Here is a 21,354-nt window from a genome sequence, read left to right as displayed (position 1 = left end):
TTTTTATATATTTTTTAGGCAGGGCCTCCCAGTGGGCTAATATGCTTGTTTTAAGTTCTGATACGGACTCATACTGGCGATTCCCTGCATACACCTCTCTGGCTAAATAACCCCAACAGTTTTCGATAATATTCAGATCAGGGGAACGCGCTGGCCACTCTAAAATATTTATGTTTTTGTCCCGGAAAAAATTCTTTACTATTTTGGCTGTATGAACGGCTGCATTATCCTGCTGAAATATCATATTCCCTCTAGTAAACTGCTGTGCTCGTAGGACTATTTCGTTTCCAATTAAATTTAAGTAGTCTACACTTTTCATCTTAGGGGGAACAAATTTGATTTCAGTTTTTCCCCGATAACCAATTCCTGCCCATATCATCACACTACCCCCTCTATGTTGACGGCGGCTTAAAATGTCTTCATCTTTTCTGAGGTCGTGGTAATAATATGCCCAACCATCTGGGCCGTCAAGGTTGAACTTTTTTTCGTCTGTAAAAAGTACCTGACGCCAACGTTTTTTCCAACTTAAACGAGTTTCTGCAAAACTTAATCGCGCTGTCCTGTGTACTGTGGTAAGGGGTGGTTTACGCTGTAATTTCTTACGGTGCTGACAGTTTTTAAAATTCTCTGGACATTCCGTATATTGGTTGCTACACCTACTTTTTCAGCAATTTTCCTGGCAGTTAGATGACTATTAGACGCTTCGCGCAAAATAGCTCGCTTTTCTCTGTCAGATACTGCTTTTGGTCTGCCCCCACCACGATTCTGCCCATAATTTTTAGGATCTTTTCGCAAATTATAGATGACCTTACGACTTCTATTTAAGTTCTCCGCAATATCACTAATTTGCATGCCCTTTTTTTGCAAATTAAGGGCAACGCTAATTTCAGCTGTTTTAAGGGCTTTTCCTCGTCCCATCCTTAGCAAATTATATCTTAAATTGTACACAAAAACAACACCATTTAGAAAACACAGAACTGTTTCGCTCGAAACCGCGCAATGTTGACTAAATTCAATTTCTTCAAATTGTGCTATCGTTTTGTCGCAGTTCATTTTAACACTTCCACAGCTAACTGGATCTCAAGGTATTGGCCCAATGCACGCTTGCTTTGCTTACTTTAGTTTGCTTTGCTTTACTTTCAAGCAAGTGAAGTAAAGCTGCCACTAGGCCAACTTTCATACATTTTAGTAGATTTTAAAAATTGTTTGACAGTTCTCAAAGCCAAGCAAGCAAAGCAAGCGTGCATTGGGCCAATGCCTTTATGCTCGTCAAATTTGAATGCATAGCCTGCTAACGTAAAGTAAAATTCACATTGTTACAGTGCCGGTGCCAAAAAGTGTTTACTTTTATAGTTTCTTCAAAAACTTGAAAAAAGGGCATGTGCTATCGTTTTGTCGCGGCCTGTATATACTATTCTTTTGAATAAAGATTTCCAAATCATTCAGTCTTACATCATTTTTAAAAACTCACATATAGTCATGTAAAAATAATAGATACAATCAGCCCTATTCTGCATTTCGACTCGATTCGAAATTTTCTCCGTTTGGCAACTTTGGTATTCTGCGTTCCGTTTCCTTTCGATCAATCTTCGAAATTTACGATGATACCTATTCTACATTTCGATCGTAGTTCCGTTTTTCTAAGTTGCAAATTTGTTGACGGAGAACGTTTCAATTGTTATTTTCGTGGGTTTAAATAATAAAATTTTATAAAAAATTTAAGTCAAATATACTATGCATGATTGTAAAAGTCATCATAAATGAATTTTCTCGATTTCTGTGTTTTCGCGAGCGGTAATACGGGCAATACGAAAAATTGGCTAAAATAATGGCAACCAAAAGGTATATTGCGCGACGTTTTCAAAGTGGAAGTCCAGGCGTTTTTGTTTATATTATCTATAAATAAGACTGTGAAATGCACTGAATACAATTTATTCTTTTTATATAAAATTAATCGATGTATGCACATAGATACATACATACATAAAATGTGAAGTTACATAAAAAAGATGCTTTTATTATTGCACTCGTTTTTTACTAACTTTTTAAAAAGAGGTGCGTATGTTGTCTCGAATTCGATTTGCTATGGAAAGATAAGCTTTGTTCTTCCCCTCCTCCTGACGGCTTTTAAAATGGGATTCGTTTGAGTTCAAATTTTCCACTCTGTAGTAAATGCAAATGTTGTGGACTGCTCTAAACAACGTTTATAATTTCACTGACTTTAAACGATGAGTAATAGAGTACAAGATGAATTCCTTATGACTCTTCACTCATCTAAAAAAGATCAAACATGTCCCTAAATCTCCGCCTTTCAACTTCCGCATCAGCAATCTGGGACTCGTTCTTCTCTTCAAGCAATAACGCCGCGGCTATGGATTTCATTATAATTATGTATCCACTTAAATTTTATTTTTAAATTACAATGATGCTAGGTATATTTAGTTATTTTAAAATATTTACAAACTTTAACTTCATGTGCTGCTATAGTTTGGTGGCAAATATCTCTTTGTTTTGTTTCGATTTTACACATTCCTAGGCAAACAGCTAATTTCGAAAGATGTTTTCTGTCTTCCTCTTCTTCTTTCGTTTCGATCGTAACGCAGAATACCTAAGTTCGATTCCAGCGGAGCGGAATGCGGGAACGTAATCGAAATGCAGAATAGGGCTGATTGTTTATTATTTTTTTTTTTATAAAAATACAGCCCATTGTCTAATAAAAACCCATAGGTACATTATTTTAGAAATTTAAATATATTCTTGTATCATTTTTGAAATTCACAGGTACGTGCATTTTTTATTCTAAATTTCAGTTTAAGGTTTTATTAAATTTGCGTTTTAGGGTATATGCATTTTGATTAATACTATTATTTAAAATTCTTATTGTCACAAACATTCTGGACCGGAAGAACAATCTTTTAACTTTAACGTCGCAGTTCACTTCACATGCTTTCTCAACGTGTTGTTTTATGAAGGCATCGGTAATCAATAAGTCATCTCCATTAAGTGATTTAAATATTTTTTCAAGTTCATTCAAATCACTTAAAAGTTGGTTATTGGGCTTTATTAAACAGCCTTCACTAAGGTGGTTTACCCAAGTGAACGTCCCATCTGTGGCTGGCGCTACAATTTCAGACACATCATTTTTTTGACGACGACAAATGTATTCTTTGTCCTCGCCTTCGTCATTCTCAGGTAGCGTGGGGCCAATTTTAGAAAAAATTGTACCTACGAGCAAATGTAGCATGTACAAATTTGTAAAATAAGCAACAAAAAAACAGTAAGGAAAGTACCTGTTAATGGAAGATTTGTTTTTTCTATGTCCGGGGTATCGTCTTCCTCTACATTCGCGCCATTGGATAAAACGCCAAGATTGTTACCCAATAGGTAGCTGCGTAGCCTATATTTGAATTCTTGGCGATCAGGGTGTTCGTGTAAACCCCCTTTTGAACGTATTATGCCAAAAAAAATTCTCCAAGACGTCTTGATTTAGACGGTACGTTAAAATGTACTTCACATTAAAATGCTTTTGCAAGTCAGCATACAACAATTTTAGTGCCCTATTTGATTGAAGTATGCCTACAAAATGGAAATATAGAAATTAATTTATTTAATTATTATAACTTGGTTTTGAACATGCCTTTTTGAAATGGGAGCAATGCCATCCTATTTGTCGCTCTCATATTTGCTACCAACTCACTCATTTCGTCTATAATTTTATTTTGTACTTGGAGAGCAAGGCCATATGCATGCACTCGTTCTCTGGAATCTGCATATGGGACGCGCGTGTTCATCACATCGAACCAATCGTTGACCTGTTAATATAAATGTATATGTACATAAACGTCAAGTGTAAGTTTGTATATTATAAAAGCCTTACAGTTTTGAAAAGTTTGTGACATTCCCGCCAATTTCTCCCGTTCAAGAACCCCATGCTCCCAGCTCTTGTTATTGCCTGAGCAATCGTGTGGGAAAATAGCTTCGTCGCCATTTTCACATTTTGTCGCTCACAACCACCTACTTGTAAATTGCTGCTGCTTATCTTGTGCGTGATTCGTAAATCCGTTGAAGTGCAAGATAGTAGATCAGCAATGATATCTTTTTGCACATGCTTTCCGTCAATTATATAGCCATGGTCCAAAAAGTGATTTCGTAGCAACTTAATCAAGTGAGGCACATCGGCGAAGACAAATACTTTTTCGCCTTCGAACAAGAACCTGCATACATATATAAGTTGCGAATAAACATATGTATATAAATTTGTTTAAATAAATAATCTTGAAAATAGTTACCATGGCCTATCATGGTCGACTTGATGCTTGTTATAAAATGACCGGTTACCACCACCCAAATCGGTGACCAAAGCAGCAACAGTAAAACCACACGTTTTTACTGACTTTAAAATGTCTTCTACAATTTCCACAGATAGTTGGCAATCAAAATTGTAATAGATAGGTTGTTTCCATTTTGATATTAGTCATTTGTAAATTGACATTAAAATTAAGATGGTTAAAAGTCGAAGTTAAAATTTTCACAAACATTTTCCAACTTGTACATAATTCACAGGGCTTAGCGTTGTGTCAGTCGATTTGTCATAACAGTATGCCTTACGAATTTTCATTTCGTCTAGGCTTAGCACACAAATCTTTTGCTCATCAGTCATCTCTTTCGTTGCCGCTAAGATTTTAATAACTGGTTGTATTATACCCTTAGAAATATTAATTTTGGTTGCCCAATGTTGAAGGGTTCGAATAGCAGGTAGTGGAAATTGCTTTTTTTGAAGGAGGATATAACCCTTTGCACTTGCTGAATACAGAGTTTGCTATATCATTTTCTGACCAAATTTGGCGTTTTTGCCGTTTTTAAGTTTTTTTATTTGCCCTTTGGTAAAAATTCCCAAAAGCTTCTCCCCCATATTTGCTTTTTCTAACTCAGCCCTTGCTAATTTTTCCCGCACTTTTCCTTTTTCGTAAATATGCATTCGTTCCGAGTGTCGCAACTGCTGCTCAAGTAAAAATTTCAATCGCTTTAATTTGTGTCTGAAAATATAAAGAAATACATAAACATGATAAATAAACTGCAACCATTATTGATTAGTGAGTTAAACTTACATCTGATTTTTCAATAATTTAAGTTCAGCTAAATTGTCTTCAACTGTACCATTGCTTGTTATGATCGGGTTGTAAACTGTTGTGGGCGATGTCTGTGTACCTGTCTCGCATTTTTTGGTTGCGGCTACTACAGCTGCGTCTGGGGTGAGCGGCTTGGAAAGAGCACTCGATGGTCGCATACCTACTTCTATTTTGCATGCATTTGTTGTGGCTACTACGGCTGCGTGCGATGTGCCCTGCTTGGAAAGAGCACTCGATGGTCGCATACCTACTTCTATTTTGCATGCATTTGTTGTGGCTACTACGGCTGCGTGCGATGTGCCCTGCTTGGAAAGAGCACTCGATGGTCGCATGCCTACTTCTATTTTGCATTCATTTGTTGCGGCTGCTACGCCTGCGTGAGATGTGCGCTGCTTGGAAAGAGCACTCGATGGTCGCATACCTACTTTTATTTTGCATGCGTTTGTTGCGGCTACTACGGCTGCGTCTGTCTGGGGCTTCGTAACTGTTGCACTAGATGTTCCCATATTTGAGCACGTTGGCAAGTCACTTAGAATATGTATCGCTTTTTGCTTTTCCTCTTCCAGCCTCTTCAACTGCTGCTGAGCGGTTGTGTATATACATGGAATGGCGCCGGGCCGCAAGCATCTTCTGGTTTGTAGTCCTTTAAAAGAAAATATGTACATATGTATGTATTATAACAAAAATGTTGAAACTAATATGTTCGTCTTTAAAATGGTCCATACAAATTCTCAACGTTTTTGGTTTAAAAACTTTAGATCGCCAGCAAAACTTCAACCATTTCTCTCGCTGTTTCGGATCCTTTGGGAAACGGAAAAAAGATCTTTTTTCAGATGGGTCCCTGCGTTGGCTTACACAATTCCACACCGCACACTGCATTGCAATTTTTATTCTATGTAAATTTATTTCATTTGCTTAGCGTATTTAACTGCGTATTTCAATTGCTTTACTTTTCACGCTGCTTGTTATTTTCGCTGTTTTGTCGCCCTTGTCGGCAAGCTGAACAGCTGATTGCCAAATTTTACAAGAGAGGAGTAACGGACCTGCGCAATGCGCAACCTTTAATATATAAACCTTGGCCGTTGCTATTTGAATTTCCGTCTGTGCTTCGCTATGTACAGAATTGTCGTTGTTCGCTGTCCACGTATTAGACTGCGATGGTGAAATACATGTATGTGCACCCCAATGTACGTGTCGGCCGTATACGTTTGCCGATGAGGTTTGTAACTATGTTCGCTTGCACTGAAGCGCTAGGCACTGGGTACTCCGAAGCTGAGCCACCATAAATCGTCGGCTGCCAATCGTTAGCTTGAGTACACCAGGCTGTTGCTGCAGAATTTGCCGTTGTTGGCACGTATGTATAGGGTTCGAAATTTCAGACTTTGGTATCGATACTGAGTACTCATTCTGGCATCGAGCTCATGGTATCGATACCCTAAAAGTATCAGGGAAAAAGTATCGATACTACTCAGTATCGGACTCATTAAAATACGTTTTTTGGGATACTTAAAATATTTTATTCTTCAATCGTATATCTAGTTATTTCCTGAAATTAAAACAATATAAATTTAAAATATTTGATTTTTATTTCATTGCAGAACTTACCTTCACGTTAGAAGTAATTTTAGTGTTAAATGTACAAACATACATACAAATATATATATAAATATATATATATATATATATTTATACTTTCACGAATCTCAATTTTTATTAAGACATTTTTTTAAACTTTTTGGGTATGCATTTTCAATTTTAGTATAATAATGTGCAAGTTTGAATTAAAAGTCAACGGTAGTAGGCTACACGTAATAATTTGGCTACACGTAAATTTGAATAGGTTACAAAACTGCATACCCAAAAAGTTTCTAAAAATTCTGCGTTTTCGTGAACTTTGCACAAAGTTTTATGACCTTATTCATAAAAAATAAAAAAGGTTTATAAACTGAAAAATGTATGAAAATGTCATTTTATTAAGCTCTAAAGCTAAACCTACTCTATTTTTTATGAATATGGCCATTAAACTTTAACTTATTTGGCTTATGATATGCAACAGACTACACGCAATTTCAGTTTATTTTAAGTGATGGACAAAATTGAATGATAGTAATCCATATAAGCAAAGAAAGCAATGGAAGAAAAAATTTAAAAAGTGTATTTTTTAAAAAGTATTCGATACTACGATTACTTTGCAGTATCGAGTAAAATCACCACATAAGGTATCGAGTATTAAAGTACACATTTTTATACCCTAAGTATCGATACTTACTCAATATCGATAGTATCGTTCGAACCCTACGAATGTATGTTTAGATGAAACCAATGTCGTCATGACTGGCGACGAACAACTCAATGGGATGCTACGATTTTAGATTTGCGATTCCACGAAGGAATTTTCTTTTTCCGCACTTATATTTATCGCGCTTGCGAAACGTTCTTCGCTGAAATGTTCACACAGTTTTTCCACGAGGTGTGCTTTGTTGCCGACGTAGATAAACCTAAACTTCGCAATTTTTCACGCAATTGCTCAACTTTTAGTTCACTGAATTTCGGCATTTTCGAATGCATTAGTTTCCACAAACGTATGTATGTATGTAGTTTATATAGCCGCACGAACACGTTAACTTTCCGCCGTTTACGCGCCAGCAAAAATCACAACGCAATATTATAGTTTTTTTTCGTTACGAGTGGCACACGGGCACACCTCACTTCTGAAAATATGTCACTTGTACTTTAGTGACTAGTGTTTTTATTACATTCGAGTTATATGTATCAGGATAGCACACTTTACAGCTTGAGAGCACCGGCACGACTGTCAATTAATTTTTCATCCTTCTCTTTTGTCGTTGTTGACCGGTGTTGCCATGTCAGTTGACACAAGGTTGCTAAAATATTTGGAGATATGTACATATTTTATATTTTTCGAAAATAACTATTATTGTCGCGGAACCTACCAAAATCCAATCTAGCCTACCAACCTACTAAATGGAAAAAAACCTAGCAGTTTTGGTAGGAAAAGCTCTTGTTTGGCAANATCGTTTTGTCGCGGGCTGTATCTTCGCAAAAATGCAAAACGGCTCAAACCAGCCATTCAGATATGAGATACCCAAAAATCATAGATCATTTTCACTTTGCTAAAATTATTAAAAAAAAAATTTTCTTCTTTCAGCTGGACCTAGAATCAAAAGGGTAAATGATGTATCTTGTTTTGCCGGTGAAACAATCAAACTGGAAATAGAAATCGATGCTTTTCCTAAACCTCTTATTAATTTAACAAATAACGGTAGAGATATTACTAATGATGCAAACGTAAAACTTTCCACTAGTTCAATAGGAAAATGTACTGAGAATATTGTATTAGAAGTTAGCAACATAGAACTCCATCAAAGTGGAAACTATTCAATTCGAGCTACAAACGATATAAGCCAATCTTCTGAATATTGGCAGTGCATTGTTAAATCAAAACCAATTATAATAAAGCATTTAGAGGAGGAATACGTAAATGGGGAAAAGGAAACCGTTATAATGAGTGTTAAAGTTGATGCTTTTCCGGAAGCTAAAGTCCGATGGTTTCAAGACGGGAATGAGATTAATCTCGTCAATAATGTAAAATATAGTTCCTCTGTGGAAGGGAATGAACATGTACTTAAAATAAAAGAAGTAACTCGCGTCGACTCCGCAAAATATGAAGTAATAGCAGAAAATGAACATGGCTGTGCATCAAGTGAAACAAAATTATTAATAAAATGCACTCCGGAACTCACAAAGAAGTTGTCAAATATTATAGTCACCGAAGGTGATTGCAATGTTGATTTAGAAGTTCGTGTTCATGCTTACCCACCGCCGAAGATTCAATGGTATATAGATGGTATAGAGATCGATGAAAAAAGAAAAGAATTTCGCCGAGTCGAGGAGAACAACGTATACAAATTGGTACTTAAAGAAGTCAACACATCAATGCAGGGCACATATTGCTGTAAAATTATGAACGATTATGGAAAACTTGAGAATGAATGCATAGTGACAGTAAACTGTAACTATCATAGTAACACACAGTAAAATCAAAACTAAAATTTTCAATTATAGGTAAACCAAAAATTAGAAAACCATTGAAGGATACTGAAGTTCAAGCAAATGGAACGCTTACTTTAGAAACCGACATTTATGCAGTGCCCGAACCAACTGTTAAGTGGTAAGTTTCCTGACAATAAAAGAATTTTATTTTACAACGCTTTTATCAACTTAAAATGTTCTTTGTCCAGACACTTTTGCTATAATCACAGTTCATATAAAAAGTTTAGACATCAACCTCGTCGGTGGATAACATATCAAAGAACACACAATTAGGCATTACAGGTAGATGTCGCCTCGCCGGAAGTAGTGAAATATTGCGGCAAAAAAAAGGCACTACATACGTTACAGCGGAAATGGACGACACGCCATTTCTTTAAATTAAATTAATTGGTGCTCGTATGTATGTACATACATATATGCATGTGCGTATAGTGAAAGAGAATATAAATAACGTCTGATAAAATCCAATACTTATGTATCAGAATTTCGTAGAATTACACAGGATCACAAATTTTAATTTTGATTTTGTTCTCCAGATGCCACTATCCAATTTGTATGTAGAATTGCTCGCTGATTCAAAACATCAAGTTAATTTGTTTTGTTTACGGGGTTACTGAGCTACCTCGGCCGATGAAGAATAAAAATGAAAGTAAATTTTCGTTCTTCCCTCCTACATTCATACATACATATATGCATGTGCGTATGTTGAAAGAGAATATAAATAACGTCTGATAAAATCCGATACTTATGTATCACAATTTCGTAGAATTACAAATTTTAATTTTGATTTTGTTCTCCAGATGCCACTATCAAATTTGTATGTAGAATCGCTCGCTGATTCAAAATATCAAGTCAATTTGTTTTGTTTACTGGGTTACTGAGCTACCTCGGCCGATGAAGAATAAAAATGAAAGTAAATTTTCGTTCTTCCCTCCTACATTCATACATACATATATGCATGTGCGTATGTTGAAAGAGAATATAAATAACGTCTGATAAAATCCGATACTTATGTATCAGAATTTCGTAGAATTACACAGGATCACAAATTTTAATTTAAATTTTGTTCTCCAGATGCCACTATCCAATTTGTATGTAGAATCGCACGCTGATTCCAAACATCAAGTTATTTTTTTTTGTTTACTGGGTTACTGAGCTACCTCTGCCGATGAAGAATAAAAATGAAAGTAAGTTTTCGTTCTTCCCTCCTACACGTTTGGACGCTTTTGCGTCTTCCTCAGGGAGCCTGTGTTTTATTGAACAATAAATAAAAACAATAAACNTGAAAGAGAATATAAATAACGTCTGATAAAATCCAATACTTATGTATCAGAATTTCGTAGAATTACACAGGATCACAAATTTTAATTTTGATTTTGTTCTCCAGATGCCACTATCCAATTTGTATGTAGAATCGCTCGCTGATTCCAAACATCAAGTTATCTTTTTTTTGTTTACTGGGTTACTGAGCTACCTCTGCCGATGAAGAATAAAAATGAAAGTAAGTTTTCGTTCTTCCCTCCTACGCGTTGGGACGCTTTTGCGTCTTCCTCAGGGAGCCTGTGTTTTATTGAACAATAAATAAAAACAATAAACTGAATTATAATCACAACTGACAAACATATGTAAACTAAAAATCGTATGCATTTTTTTTTTACTTACATTTTAAATTACAAATTCAATAATAATTAGCACAACACATCACAATTTTATAACTATTTAATCATGTTGCCTAACACGAACAAAAAATACGTTGGACTTACTTATATCCCGGGGCTAACAAATAATCAAGTACTAAGACGAATAATGAAAAATGAAAATATAGTATATGCGCACAGGACACACAACACACTAAGCAAAATATTTACAAGGACGAAAGACAAAATAGAAAGTAATGTCGTTTATGAAATAAAATGCATCCTCTCGGAAATGGTTCAAAAGTCATCAAATAAAAGCTGTGGAGTCAACAGCTGTGGAGTTTATGGTGGTTGGCTACCGTCCACAAATATATATAAATATGCACTCGGCATGGCTTTTTACAATGGCTAGTCTAAAAGTTCACTTTGCTGCACACCTTCCTTTTGGTCTACATGAAATTGCAAACACTGTTAATACATCCATTTTCTCATGTGCTTAAAATCGCACTTACCTAAAGGGCTACATGTCCAAAATTATTGCTACGTGTTCATAATTAATCAGTCTTTGTTTATTTATTGATTCCTGCAAAATTGGGCCACGTAATATTAAAAGTAACACATTTTTCTGCATTGTTTACATATTTTTATGTGTTTTGGCATTTCTCTCTCGCAATTGCACCAAGATGACGTCACGCAAAAATTACGCTCAAAAATCCTCTCTCATTGGCGCAATCTTGTATTCTATCATTCTTGTACATTCATANTCTTTTTTTTGTTTACTGGGTTACTGAGCTACCTCTGCCGATGAAGAATAAAAATGAAAGTAAGTTTTCGTTCTTCCCTCCTACGCGTTGGGACGCTTTTGCGTCTTCCTCAGGGAGCCTGTGTTTTATTGAACAATAAACTGAATTATAATCACAACTGACAAACATATGTAAACTAAAAATCGTATGCATTTTTTTTTTACTTACATTTTAAATTACAAATTCAATAATAATTAGCACAACACATCACAATTTTATAACTATTTAATCATGTTGCCTAACACGAACAAAAAATACGTTGGACTTACTTATATCCCGGGGCTAACAAATAATCAAGTACTAAGACGAATAATGAAAAATGAAAATATAGTATATGCGCACAGGACACACAACACACTAAGCAAAATATTTACAAGGACGAAAGACAAAATAGAAAGTAATGTCGTTTATGAAATAAAATGCATCCTCTCGGAAATGGTTCAAAAGTCATCAAATAAAAGCTGTGGAGTCAACAGCTGTGGAGTTTATGGTGGTTGGCTACCGTCCACAAATATATATAAATATGCACTCGGCATGGCTTTTTACAATGGCTAGTCTAAAAGTTCACTTTGCTGCACACCTTCCTTTTGGTCTACATGAAATTGCAAACACTGTTAATACATCCATTTTCTCATGTGCTTAAAATCGCACTTACCTAAAGGGCTACATGTCCAAAATTATTGCTACGTGTTCATAATTAATCAGTCTTTGTTTATTTATTGATTCCTGCAAAATTGGGCCACGTAATATTAAAAGTAACACATTTTTCTGCATTGTTTACATATTTTTATGTGTTTTGGCATTTCTCTCTCGCAATTGCACCAAGATGACGTCACGCAAAAATTACGCTCAAAAATCCTCTCTCATTGGCGCAATCTTGTATTCTATCATTCTTGTACATTCATAGTATATGTTTATCCGTACAAATCGCGTGCTGTGGTGTTGCTGTATATTCAACATTTGAAAGCAGAGAGTGTCGGGATTCGAATTCCACTGCAGGCAACATACAAATTAAATCTTTTTTTGGTTTTTATCTTGATAATTCACTTCACGGATGCTTTTTCAGAACGAACGTGGTCATTTTAATAGGCGCGTAATTGAATTGAATATTTACCAACATACAGTACTTTCGTTGACGTTTATAGTAAGATCAATGACGTTACTGATTGATTTTAATATTTTTCCCCTCAGTGTAGGTTAACAGCTGAAGGTGCGAAGTTGAAAAGGTTTCTTAGTTTCAAGCACATTAATTCGTGGTCAACGGTGTCGAAAGCTTTTGAATAAATAGTCTAGGAGGATTAACAAAGTTTCATAATTTCTGTCAATGTTTTGCCTAATGTCCTCCGTAACTTTTAAGAGTGCTGTGGTACAACTCCTGTTAGTTCTAAAGCCAGATTGGTATGGGCTCAAGAAGGCATTTTTAGTTAGGAAGGGCTTAATTTGTTTGTTCATAATCCGCGCAAGAATCTTGGACAGAAAATGTAATATCGCAATTGGCCTACAATCGCCATTGGGCTTTTTGAAAGGGATGCTTTTAGCTACCTTCCAGCAGCTGGGAAAGGTGCTCGTAGTAAGAATTGTATTAAAGGCGTAAGTGATATAATTAAGAATTTTTGGTAGTAAGCACTTCAGAAATTTAGGATGGACGCCATCGTGGCCTACGGCGTTAGATTTTATTCTGAGAGTAGACATCACAAGCATCAACACATTTAAAACAGAAACCAGGCACGGAGTCACTCATACTAGCACTATAACGATCATAACAAATATTACTATTACTACAAGCTGACAATTGAATAAATTTCTCATTTAGTGCATTCACATATATAGATTCAGTAACCAATTTGTTTTTCTTGCCAATACCGATTTCGCGTATGCGCTTCCAAGTTTGTTTAGAGCCAACCGCAGTGCTAAATTGGTATGCATAGTACTTAGATTTTTGTAACTTGATGGCTCTGGTCACTTCTCTTTTAAGGAACTTATAGTCGTTATAGGTGATATCGGACCTGGATCGTTTAAATTTTTGAAATGCGCTATTGCGTCTCTCAATCAGCCATTTTATATCGATATTAAATCTAGCCCCATGCAGCTTAGTTACAAGTGGCACAAACTGATCAAAGAGAGCGCCAATGCGAGATTGAAGAAATGTGATCTGTTCCTCTGATGACGTCATGGCTTGAATAGCAATTGATTGCATACACAGCTAACTCGAGATAGTCATTATTAATGTGCATGAAGTCGCGATGAGGGTGTGTCATATGCGAATTTAATGTCGTAGGTAAGGTAAATCAGACCATGTTTAGAGAAATCGGACACAGACAGTTGATCATATAGAAGTATTTTGGACTTATCATTTACAAAGAAGACATGTGCTGCTGGTTCGTGTTATGTGCGTAGGTGTTGTAGAGTTAACAGGAAAAAGACCGAGGTTCTCCATTGAAGGTGAGAATTTAGTTTCAATAAGCAAATCATTATTAATGTCACCGGTTATGACAATATCGCTGTAGGCAAGGCTTAGGTTTTCAATAAAATCGACAAATTGTGAATATGGGATGCTACGATTTGGTCTATATACCAGCCAATAAGTATTTCGCCTGCTTTGGTCAATAATTCAATAAATAAATATTCAATAGAGTCTGAGGTATTCGATGTACACTTAAGGCAAGACCAGAGATAATTTTTAACGTATATAGCGACTCCACCACCATGCCCAATTCTATCTAAGCGATATAGTTTATAACCATTAACACAAAACAAATCGCCAACGTAACATGAAGAGAACCACGTTACGGAGACATATACGACATCAACATTGGAATATTCGAACACTTATCTGAATTCATCGATTTTAGGTTGCAGGTTTTGTGCATTGAGATGACATATCTTTAAGCTGTGCTTTTCCTTACCCAGTATCCGGATCAAGTGGCATGTGTTGTCTTTGGAACTATAGCGTTCGTCACCAATCATAAGTAATATGGTGTAGCAGCAAGCACTGCGCATCAGGAACGATAATAAAAATAAAATTATAGTTTGAAAAACTAAAACCTCGCTATTATAATTTCCATTCGTACTGTCATCAGGTATGTAACTTGAGAATAGAAATCGCTGCATCTTTTAGGCGCATCAATATTACATAGTTACATCCCGAGCTAATAAAAGGGAGGTAAAAAAGAGCATAACCCTCACAAATGATTGAGAAGGGGCAGAGAGTAGATAGAGAAAAATGTACAGTGAAATCACGGTTGCCATTTCCAATTTATTTTTCGGACCAAATGGTAAAACAAGGACCAATTTCTATTACATCGGAAAATTGAGTAGAGTTTATTCCTCTTTATCAAGAAAATATTCAAATTCAGTTTTTATAACATTTGAAATTGCATCCAAATTGCGTTACAATTGTATATTATTAACATTATATTATTTAAAGTTAAATTAAATTAAATTCAAATAAATTTTTAAATTTCGTTTTTATTTATGCTAAATCAATAAATTTACGCTCAGCTGCTGCCGAACTGTGAGGCAGACTAAGGGCCAATTTCAAATGAATATTTAAACGGCACTTAAGTTTAATAGTGGATTGTTGTTTAAATGCCATTTAACTTTCGTTGGGTTTCAGATCAACTTTGTTTAAATATGCCAAACATTTGGCAGCACTGCTGCTTGTTCCTTGAAATTGTTGTTACATTTGCTTGTTTGTTTACATTTTGTGCTGAACAGCTGATTGTTTTTTGGTGGGATTGATTAAACAATTTACCAATCTATCTTGGTTTTTTAGTACAAATACAGGGTTGCATATCTCATATTTAAATTGCCAATATTGGCCATTTAAGTGCAGATTAAATGTATGATCTGAAAATGAATAGTGGAAGTTAATCAACAATCTCTACTTAAGTAGGCCATCTGAAATTGGGCCTAAAAATGTTATGAACTAAATCACACAATTCTCCAAAGGCCGCTTTACCCAATCCATTTTTAAACAAACTTACTTGATCCCAAAAACGTTCCATATTAGTACAGTTTTTGAAGTTACCTTCACTCAGCCGCAGTTGCGAAATTGAAATTCAATTATGGCTGCATCATTTACCAATGCAGGAAATTGGTCGAGTAGCGGCAAAATTGATACATCAGTATCAGAAAGAACTTTATGTGGTGTAATAATTTCAAGATGTTTAATATCTTTTCGATTGAAATCGAATATTATTTTCATGTGCTAAATGCTATGATCAGGCATGGGCAGAGAGTTAGCAGATGCTAAAAGAGCGTAAGCGTCGCGTGTACAGATACAAGCGAGCGCGGAGCGATGAGATCACGACAGCATGCAAAATTACCCTGCAGTACGGGGGAGCGACTACAGGACTGATGAATCGTGAATCGATAGCTACCAAGTAAACGCCGTCAATTACCGACCGACTACTTGCAGTGATTACTTTTACAAGGCAATGTCCTATTCGGTAGTCACCATTGGCTCTCTTTGCACTACCGGGAGTTACTAAAGTAGCCACTTGCGTGATTTATGGGCACCCTCTGTCGTAGTTTTTCGTTATTCTGCTTCCGACTGCACTACCACGGGTTAATAGAGTAGCTACTTATCTAGGAGTCGGTGCAGTAGCGGTTCAAAAGTAGCGATTGACTCCTGCAATACTGGACGGTAATTAGGCACACTAACACATTCTCACTTTTAGCTCATGTTTGTTTGTGGTAGTGCGTACCTCTGGCTATGATTAAATTTTGCTATCTTCCATATTTTTGCCAGCCACTTTAATATTGGTCACCGAGTAATTGAAATTAGCAAGAATTAGTTGCGTTCCCTAACTCGCAAGAAGTTGCAAGAATTTACGCGATTTTACCAGAAAGCGTTCCCGTACTCGGTTCTCTGTCTTCTTTTGCTTTATGACAGTTTTACAGGTTTTAACGCCGAAAAGTTGGGGAACGCAACTATTGTATTGACAAGGTGAGTTTACACTTTTAGCAGGTGTTGCCAATCGGCCAGGGCTGCCAACTATCTTTAGCTATGAGGTGCCATATTGAGGATAAAAAGTGTGCAAAATGTGCCAAATAGAAAAATAAAAGTGCCAAAAAAGGTGGCATCCTTTTTAATCCTTCCCATTTTGGAACAAAATAAGAACTACATTTCTCAAGCAAGTGCAATGCCAAAAATAAGATAAACCAGTTGAATAATATTTAGAAATTAGAAAATTTTAATTGAGAGAAAGAAGTACACGCAAAAGATTTCACAAAAATTTATTGAAATATTACTACTTTGGAAAAGTGTCATTTTGGCACTTTGTGCCAAATTGAAAAATTAAGTGCTATTTGATGTAAAATAGGGCCAAAAATGGCACGGTTTGAGCCAAGCTGGCAGCCCTGCAATCGGCCCTATGCTGAATATCGTCATCGTCGACGATCGTCAGCGCATCAGTAACATGGATAGCAATATGCTGGTCCAACGAATAATGCCCCGTAATTAATCCCACTCAACAGACTTGTGAGAAGTCGAGAGGTTTGAAGAGGAGTCAAACTTTTACTTAATACCCTTTATCATCTGACCCTTACGTGACATCCATACTTCTCACCACCCACTCAAATCCATTCAAAAAGAGATAAGCAAATGACATTCGCTAAAATATTTCACATCAAAGAAGTAGATATGTATATATTTTAGGTTCAAATAATCGTCACTTTTACTGACGGTGACGATATTCAATTAAATAGAAAAAATGGAAAACGCGGAACTATTGCCTGAAGTGAAAAGATGATAATAACCTAATCAAAGGCTTGTGAAATCTACCATTTTAAAAAGAATTGGACCAATGGACCAAACGAAAAGAAATGGACCAGATAAAGAGTAGAAACCGAAAAAAATTCACATAAAAACTTAAATAAGATTATAGTCATTCGCAGTCCGCAATAACTGCTTTAATGGCATCTGTGCTGAGCACCTTAACCTCGGCATCGTTGGGCCGCACACGAAAACAGCTGTCCCCTGAACGAACAAGGCAGATGTTAAGTGCCTTTGTCTCTTGAGCTGCGTACCAAACTGCAGTAAGTCACGAGTACATTTGGTGAGAGATTCGTTTATGTATATTCCCCCATCGGATTTACGCCCAATGACGCTAAGTTTCACCCCTCTTTTATTTGCTTTGAAGAATTAGGCAACCGCCGCTAACAGCAGGGAGCGATCATGGGGAGATATTAGTTTCACAATTAGTGGTGAAGTTTCGTTGTTGTCACGGAAACGAAAGGCCGCTTTATTAGGTGGTGTGTCATGCTGCATGACTTGGCAGAGTTGGTTAAAGACTTCCCCTACTTTTTCGTTTCGCGAATTAGAGTACCCCGAACGTGTACGTGGTGTAGCGTAGAAGTACGTAGAAAGATATCAAGTATGCTGTTGATAGGAAGAGAGAGAAGCAACGTCTACGTCACGGTCATGCGGTGGTGAGTTTTTGTTAACACGCTGATCCCATAAGATAGACCGTGTCAGCTGACACGTTCTCCATTTTTACGTCCGTGGGTAACTGCGCTTGTGACGCCGTTTCTCTCTATTTCATCTTCAAATACGCACAGTTCATTGCGTGTGTTCATGATTTCCGCGCACTCGCGCTCGATTATCTCTACTTTGTGCTGAAATGCTTGCAGGTTATTATGCATACTCGCCAGCTCGGCAGTTACATCGCTAAGCTTCTTCATAATCTTGTCTGCGGATTCCTACACCGCCTCCCTTACCACATCCGTTACCATGCTCACAATTTTCGTTTGAAGCTGCGAAATCCAAGCAGCATCAGGCTTTGTAGGTGTCTTGGTTGGGCGAAGGACCTACCTGGCGAACAGATTTGGTGCGAGGGCCCATGATAATGTAGTGCAGGTCTTAATACGACAATAGAGGGAGATGCGAAGAAAACAAGAAAACATACAGCTGCTAACTCCGACCGACCAGCCTATCGAGCAATGTAAACGACACAAGAAGAAACATTCCCACGACAGCCGGTTCTACGTACCGGAATGACTCGGGTTTTACCCGCCCAAGGGCTGTTGTTTCGGCGATCTAACCCCGTTTAGGTCGGCGAAGTATCTCAGAAGTTGTTCGTCCATAGGGCTACATTCGCTACGTTTTCTCCTACTCAGGGCTGGCATCGAGTTAAACCCAGGGCCAGAAACCTACATCTGCTGTGTATGCCAGAGACGACTACACCACAACTCCACCTCTGTCAAGTGCAATGCTTGCGAGGGATGGAGTCACCTCAGAATCTGCTCAGGACTACGGACACATCGGCAGGGGACCACGTCTTTTGTGGCCCCCTGTTGCTCTAACAGAGCAGCCTCCACGGCTAACCCCAGTCCACCTGAGCAGTCCCACACAAACACCACAGCACAACAACATAACACAATAGACCACACCACAACGGCTACAGACCACAGAACACACACAACCACACCACCACCCACACGCCGCCGCCAACAACTCCTGGTTCCTCCTACAATCTGCACGGTATGCCAGACCAGGATATTCCGTAGTGTGACATCAGTCAAGTGCAACACCTGCCTTGGCTGGTGCCACTTTAGGCCATGCTCAGGTCTGCGCCCCACGCGAGATTGGACGAGGAACTTCGACGGCCCGTTTGCGCCGCTCGGTCGCAGACCTCAACTGCGACGCCTCCCACCACCACCACAGGGCGGCAGCCACCTCAGCAGCGCACACAGCCAACTGCGGCACGACCACACACATCCCTCACACCCCGCATCCCCACACGTCTCCCGAACCACATGAAGCTCCTTCAATTTAACCGTAACGGGCTTCAGAGCAAGATCGAGGAGATAACCGTCTTCATGGGAAGGCATGGCATATTGATAGCTGCGGTCCAAGAGACGAAGTTGCACAGCAATTCCACATTGTTGAATTGTGCCGGGTACAACGTGCACCGTCGAGATCGCGAGCGGGATAATGGTGGAGGCTTAGCGTTCATTACGCACCACACCGTGCAGTATCGTCTCATCGAAGCAGACATCGACCGCAGGGATACCACCCTAGAATGTCAGGGCATTGCTATCCGGTCAGGCGATGTCGAGCTCGAAATATTTAATATATACATACCCCCTGTCACCTGCTGCCCGGCAGGATATCACCCTGATATAGGTGCGCTCCTCAGAGGTGAAAACCGTATGGTAGTAGGTGACTTTAATGCGCACCACGATCTTTGGCACTCAAGCCTGTCAAACGATCGTAGGGGAACAGACTTGGCTGAGCAGATAGACGATTCGACATTCTGCACAATGAACGACGACGCACCCACCAGGATTATGGGTAACTGCAGTAGCTCGCCAGACATCACAATAGTCAGCGCTGGTCTGATAAACAGCATAACGTGGCGACCTATGCTGACTCTAGCATCAGACCATCTACCCATAGTCATCTCGATTGATAAACCAACCGACTTTGCCTCCGCCAAACACCGGACCTATATCAACTTTTCTAAAGCTGATTGGAAAGGTTACGCGGAGTTTACCGAAAACACCTTCGCAGCGCTCCCCACACCAACCGACGTCCATCTCGGTGAACGTAAGTTCCGCAGGGCTATCACTGCTGCTGCAGCTCGCTTCATACCGGCAGGATGTATATCGGACCCACGTCCAAACTTCCCTGCCGAAGCGGCTGTTCTAGCTGATGAGCGTGATAGCCTTCGTCAGGCCGATCCCGGAGATCCCCGTATCAGGGATCTCAACGCGGAGATTCGGCAACTTGTAAACGTACATAAGCGGAAGAAGTGGGAGGAGCATCTGAAGACTTGCAACTTCACCTCTGGTGTGAGCAAGCTTTGGTCAACCGTGAGGTCATTGTCTAATCCGACGAAGCACGACGACAGAGTCGAAATTTCCTTCGGCGACCATGCCTCGTCGGACCCGGAGCGATGCGCGAGCTATTTTAGCCGGCAGTTCATACTGCATCCTCCGGTGGACAAAGCCAAGCGTCGAGTGACCAGAAGGCTGCACAAACTGCCAACAACTTGTGCCCCCCTTGCTTTCACTTGCGGTGAAGTTCAGGTGGCCATCGGGAAGGCGAAAGCCTCCAAAGCCATGGGTCCCGACGGAATATGCATGCTGATGCTGAAAAATTTGGGTCCTGCGGGGGTAGCGTACCTAACGGAGGTCCTCAATTTGTCTATGGCCACTCTCATCATCCCAGACATCTGGAAGGTGGGGAGAGTGGTCCCACTGCTCAAACCGGGGAAACCTGCCAACATAGGAGATTCTTATCGTCCGATAACACTCCTTTCCCCGGTAGCGAAGACACTCGAGGCCTTGCTACTCCCGTATTTCACAAACCACTTGACCCCAGCGAAGCATCAGCATGGTTTCCGTAAGGTGCACAGTAAAACAACAGCACTTAACGCCATAAAAACTCAGATAACTCGTGGCCTTAACCGAAACCGTCCCTGTGAGAGAACGATTCTAGTAGCGTTGGACTTGTCAAAGGCGTTTGACACCGTCTGCCATTCCACGCTACTAGAAGATATAGAGGCCTCCTCTCTCCCACAGAGGCTCAAACGGTGGTCGGCAAATTATCTAAGTGGTCGACACTCGTCGGTTATGTTTAGAGACAAATCGAGCAAACTTAGAAAATTAAACAGGCGGTTCCACAGGGTGGTGTCCTTTCCCCACTACTGTTTCTCGATTGTCTCTTACGCCGAATATTGCTCGATCATGGCGACTGGGAAT

General features: G+C 38.7%; 2 protein-coding genes across 4 annotated transcripts in view; one reads left to right on the top strand and one right to left on the bottom strand.

The window, feature by feature from the left end:
* Nucleotides 1-3,633: 3,633 nt before the first annotated feature.
* Nucleotides 3,634-7,482, bottom strand: LOC108364317 (uncharacterized). 3 transcript variants are annotated; one of them, XM_017617954.1, is made up of 5 exons: nucleotides 7,399-7,482; nucleotides 5,109-5,772; nucleotides 4,290-5,036; nucleotides 3,878-4,214; nucleotides 3,634-3,812 (listed from the first exon to the last, which is right to left on the bottom strand). In XM_017617954.1, the coding sequence occupies exons 2-3, from the start codon at nucleotides 5,633-5,635 to the stop codon at nucleotides 4,820-4,822; spliced, it is 744 nt and encodes a 247-aa protein (XP_017473443.1). In that variant the 5' UTR covers nucleotides 5,636-5,772; nucleotides 7,399-7,482; the 3' UTR covers nucleotides 3,634-3,812; nucleotides 3,878-4,214; nucleotides 4,290-4,819. The 3 variants fall into 3 exon arrangements, with proteins under 3 accessions (XP_017473443.1, XP_017473442.1, XP_017473441.1); XM_017617953.1 differs by lacking the exon at nucleotides 7,399-7,482 and adding an exon at nucleotides 5,855-6,552; XM_017617952.1 differs by lacking the exon at nucleotides 7,399-7,482 and having other exon boundaries at nucleotides 5,109-6,552.
* Nucleotides 7,483-7,552: 70 nt separating this feature from the next.
* The window catches only part of LOC108364318 (muscle M-line assembly protein unc-89-like), a 74,877-nt gene continuing 61,075 nt past the window's right edge, over nucleotides 7,553-21,354 (top strand). Inside the window, exons 1-3 of the mRNA XM_017617955.1 lie at nucleotides 7,553-7,711; nucleotides 8,299-9,162; nucleotides 9,216-9,321. Of these exons, the coding sequence (XP_017473444.1) occupies nucleotides 7,576-7,711; nucleotides 8,299-9,162; nucleotides 9,216-9,321 (1,106 nt within the window). The 5' untranslated portion in view covers nucleotides 7,553-7,575. The remainder of the gene's footprint in view (nucleotides 7,712-8,298; nucleotides 9,163-9,215; nucleotides 9,322-21,354) is intronic.

Source organism: Rhagoletis zephyria, unplaced genomic scaffold (genome assembly GCF_001687245.7).
Source record: "Rhagoletis zephyria isolate East Lansing unplaced genomic scaffold, Rhagoletis_zephyria_1.1 Rzeph_scaffold_01524, whole genome shotgun sequence".
Taxonomy (NCBI): Eukaryota; Metazoa; Arthropoda; class Insecta; order Diptera; family Tephritidae; genus Rhagoletis; species Rhagoletis zephyria.
Note: the sequence above shows the minus strand (reverse complement) of the source record. Positions and strands in the feature narration are given on the sequence as shown.

Coding starts and splice junctions, on each gene's coding strand:
- LOC108364317 (XM_017617952.1), bottom strand. CDS start 5,794: ATGTACATATTTTCTTTTAAAGGACTACAAACCAGAAGATGCTTGCGG. Junction 5,037..5,108: donor AAATTATTGAAAAATCAGAT/GTAAGTTTAACT, acceptor TTATATTTTCAG/ACACAAATTAAAGCGATTGA.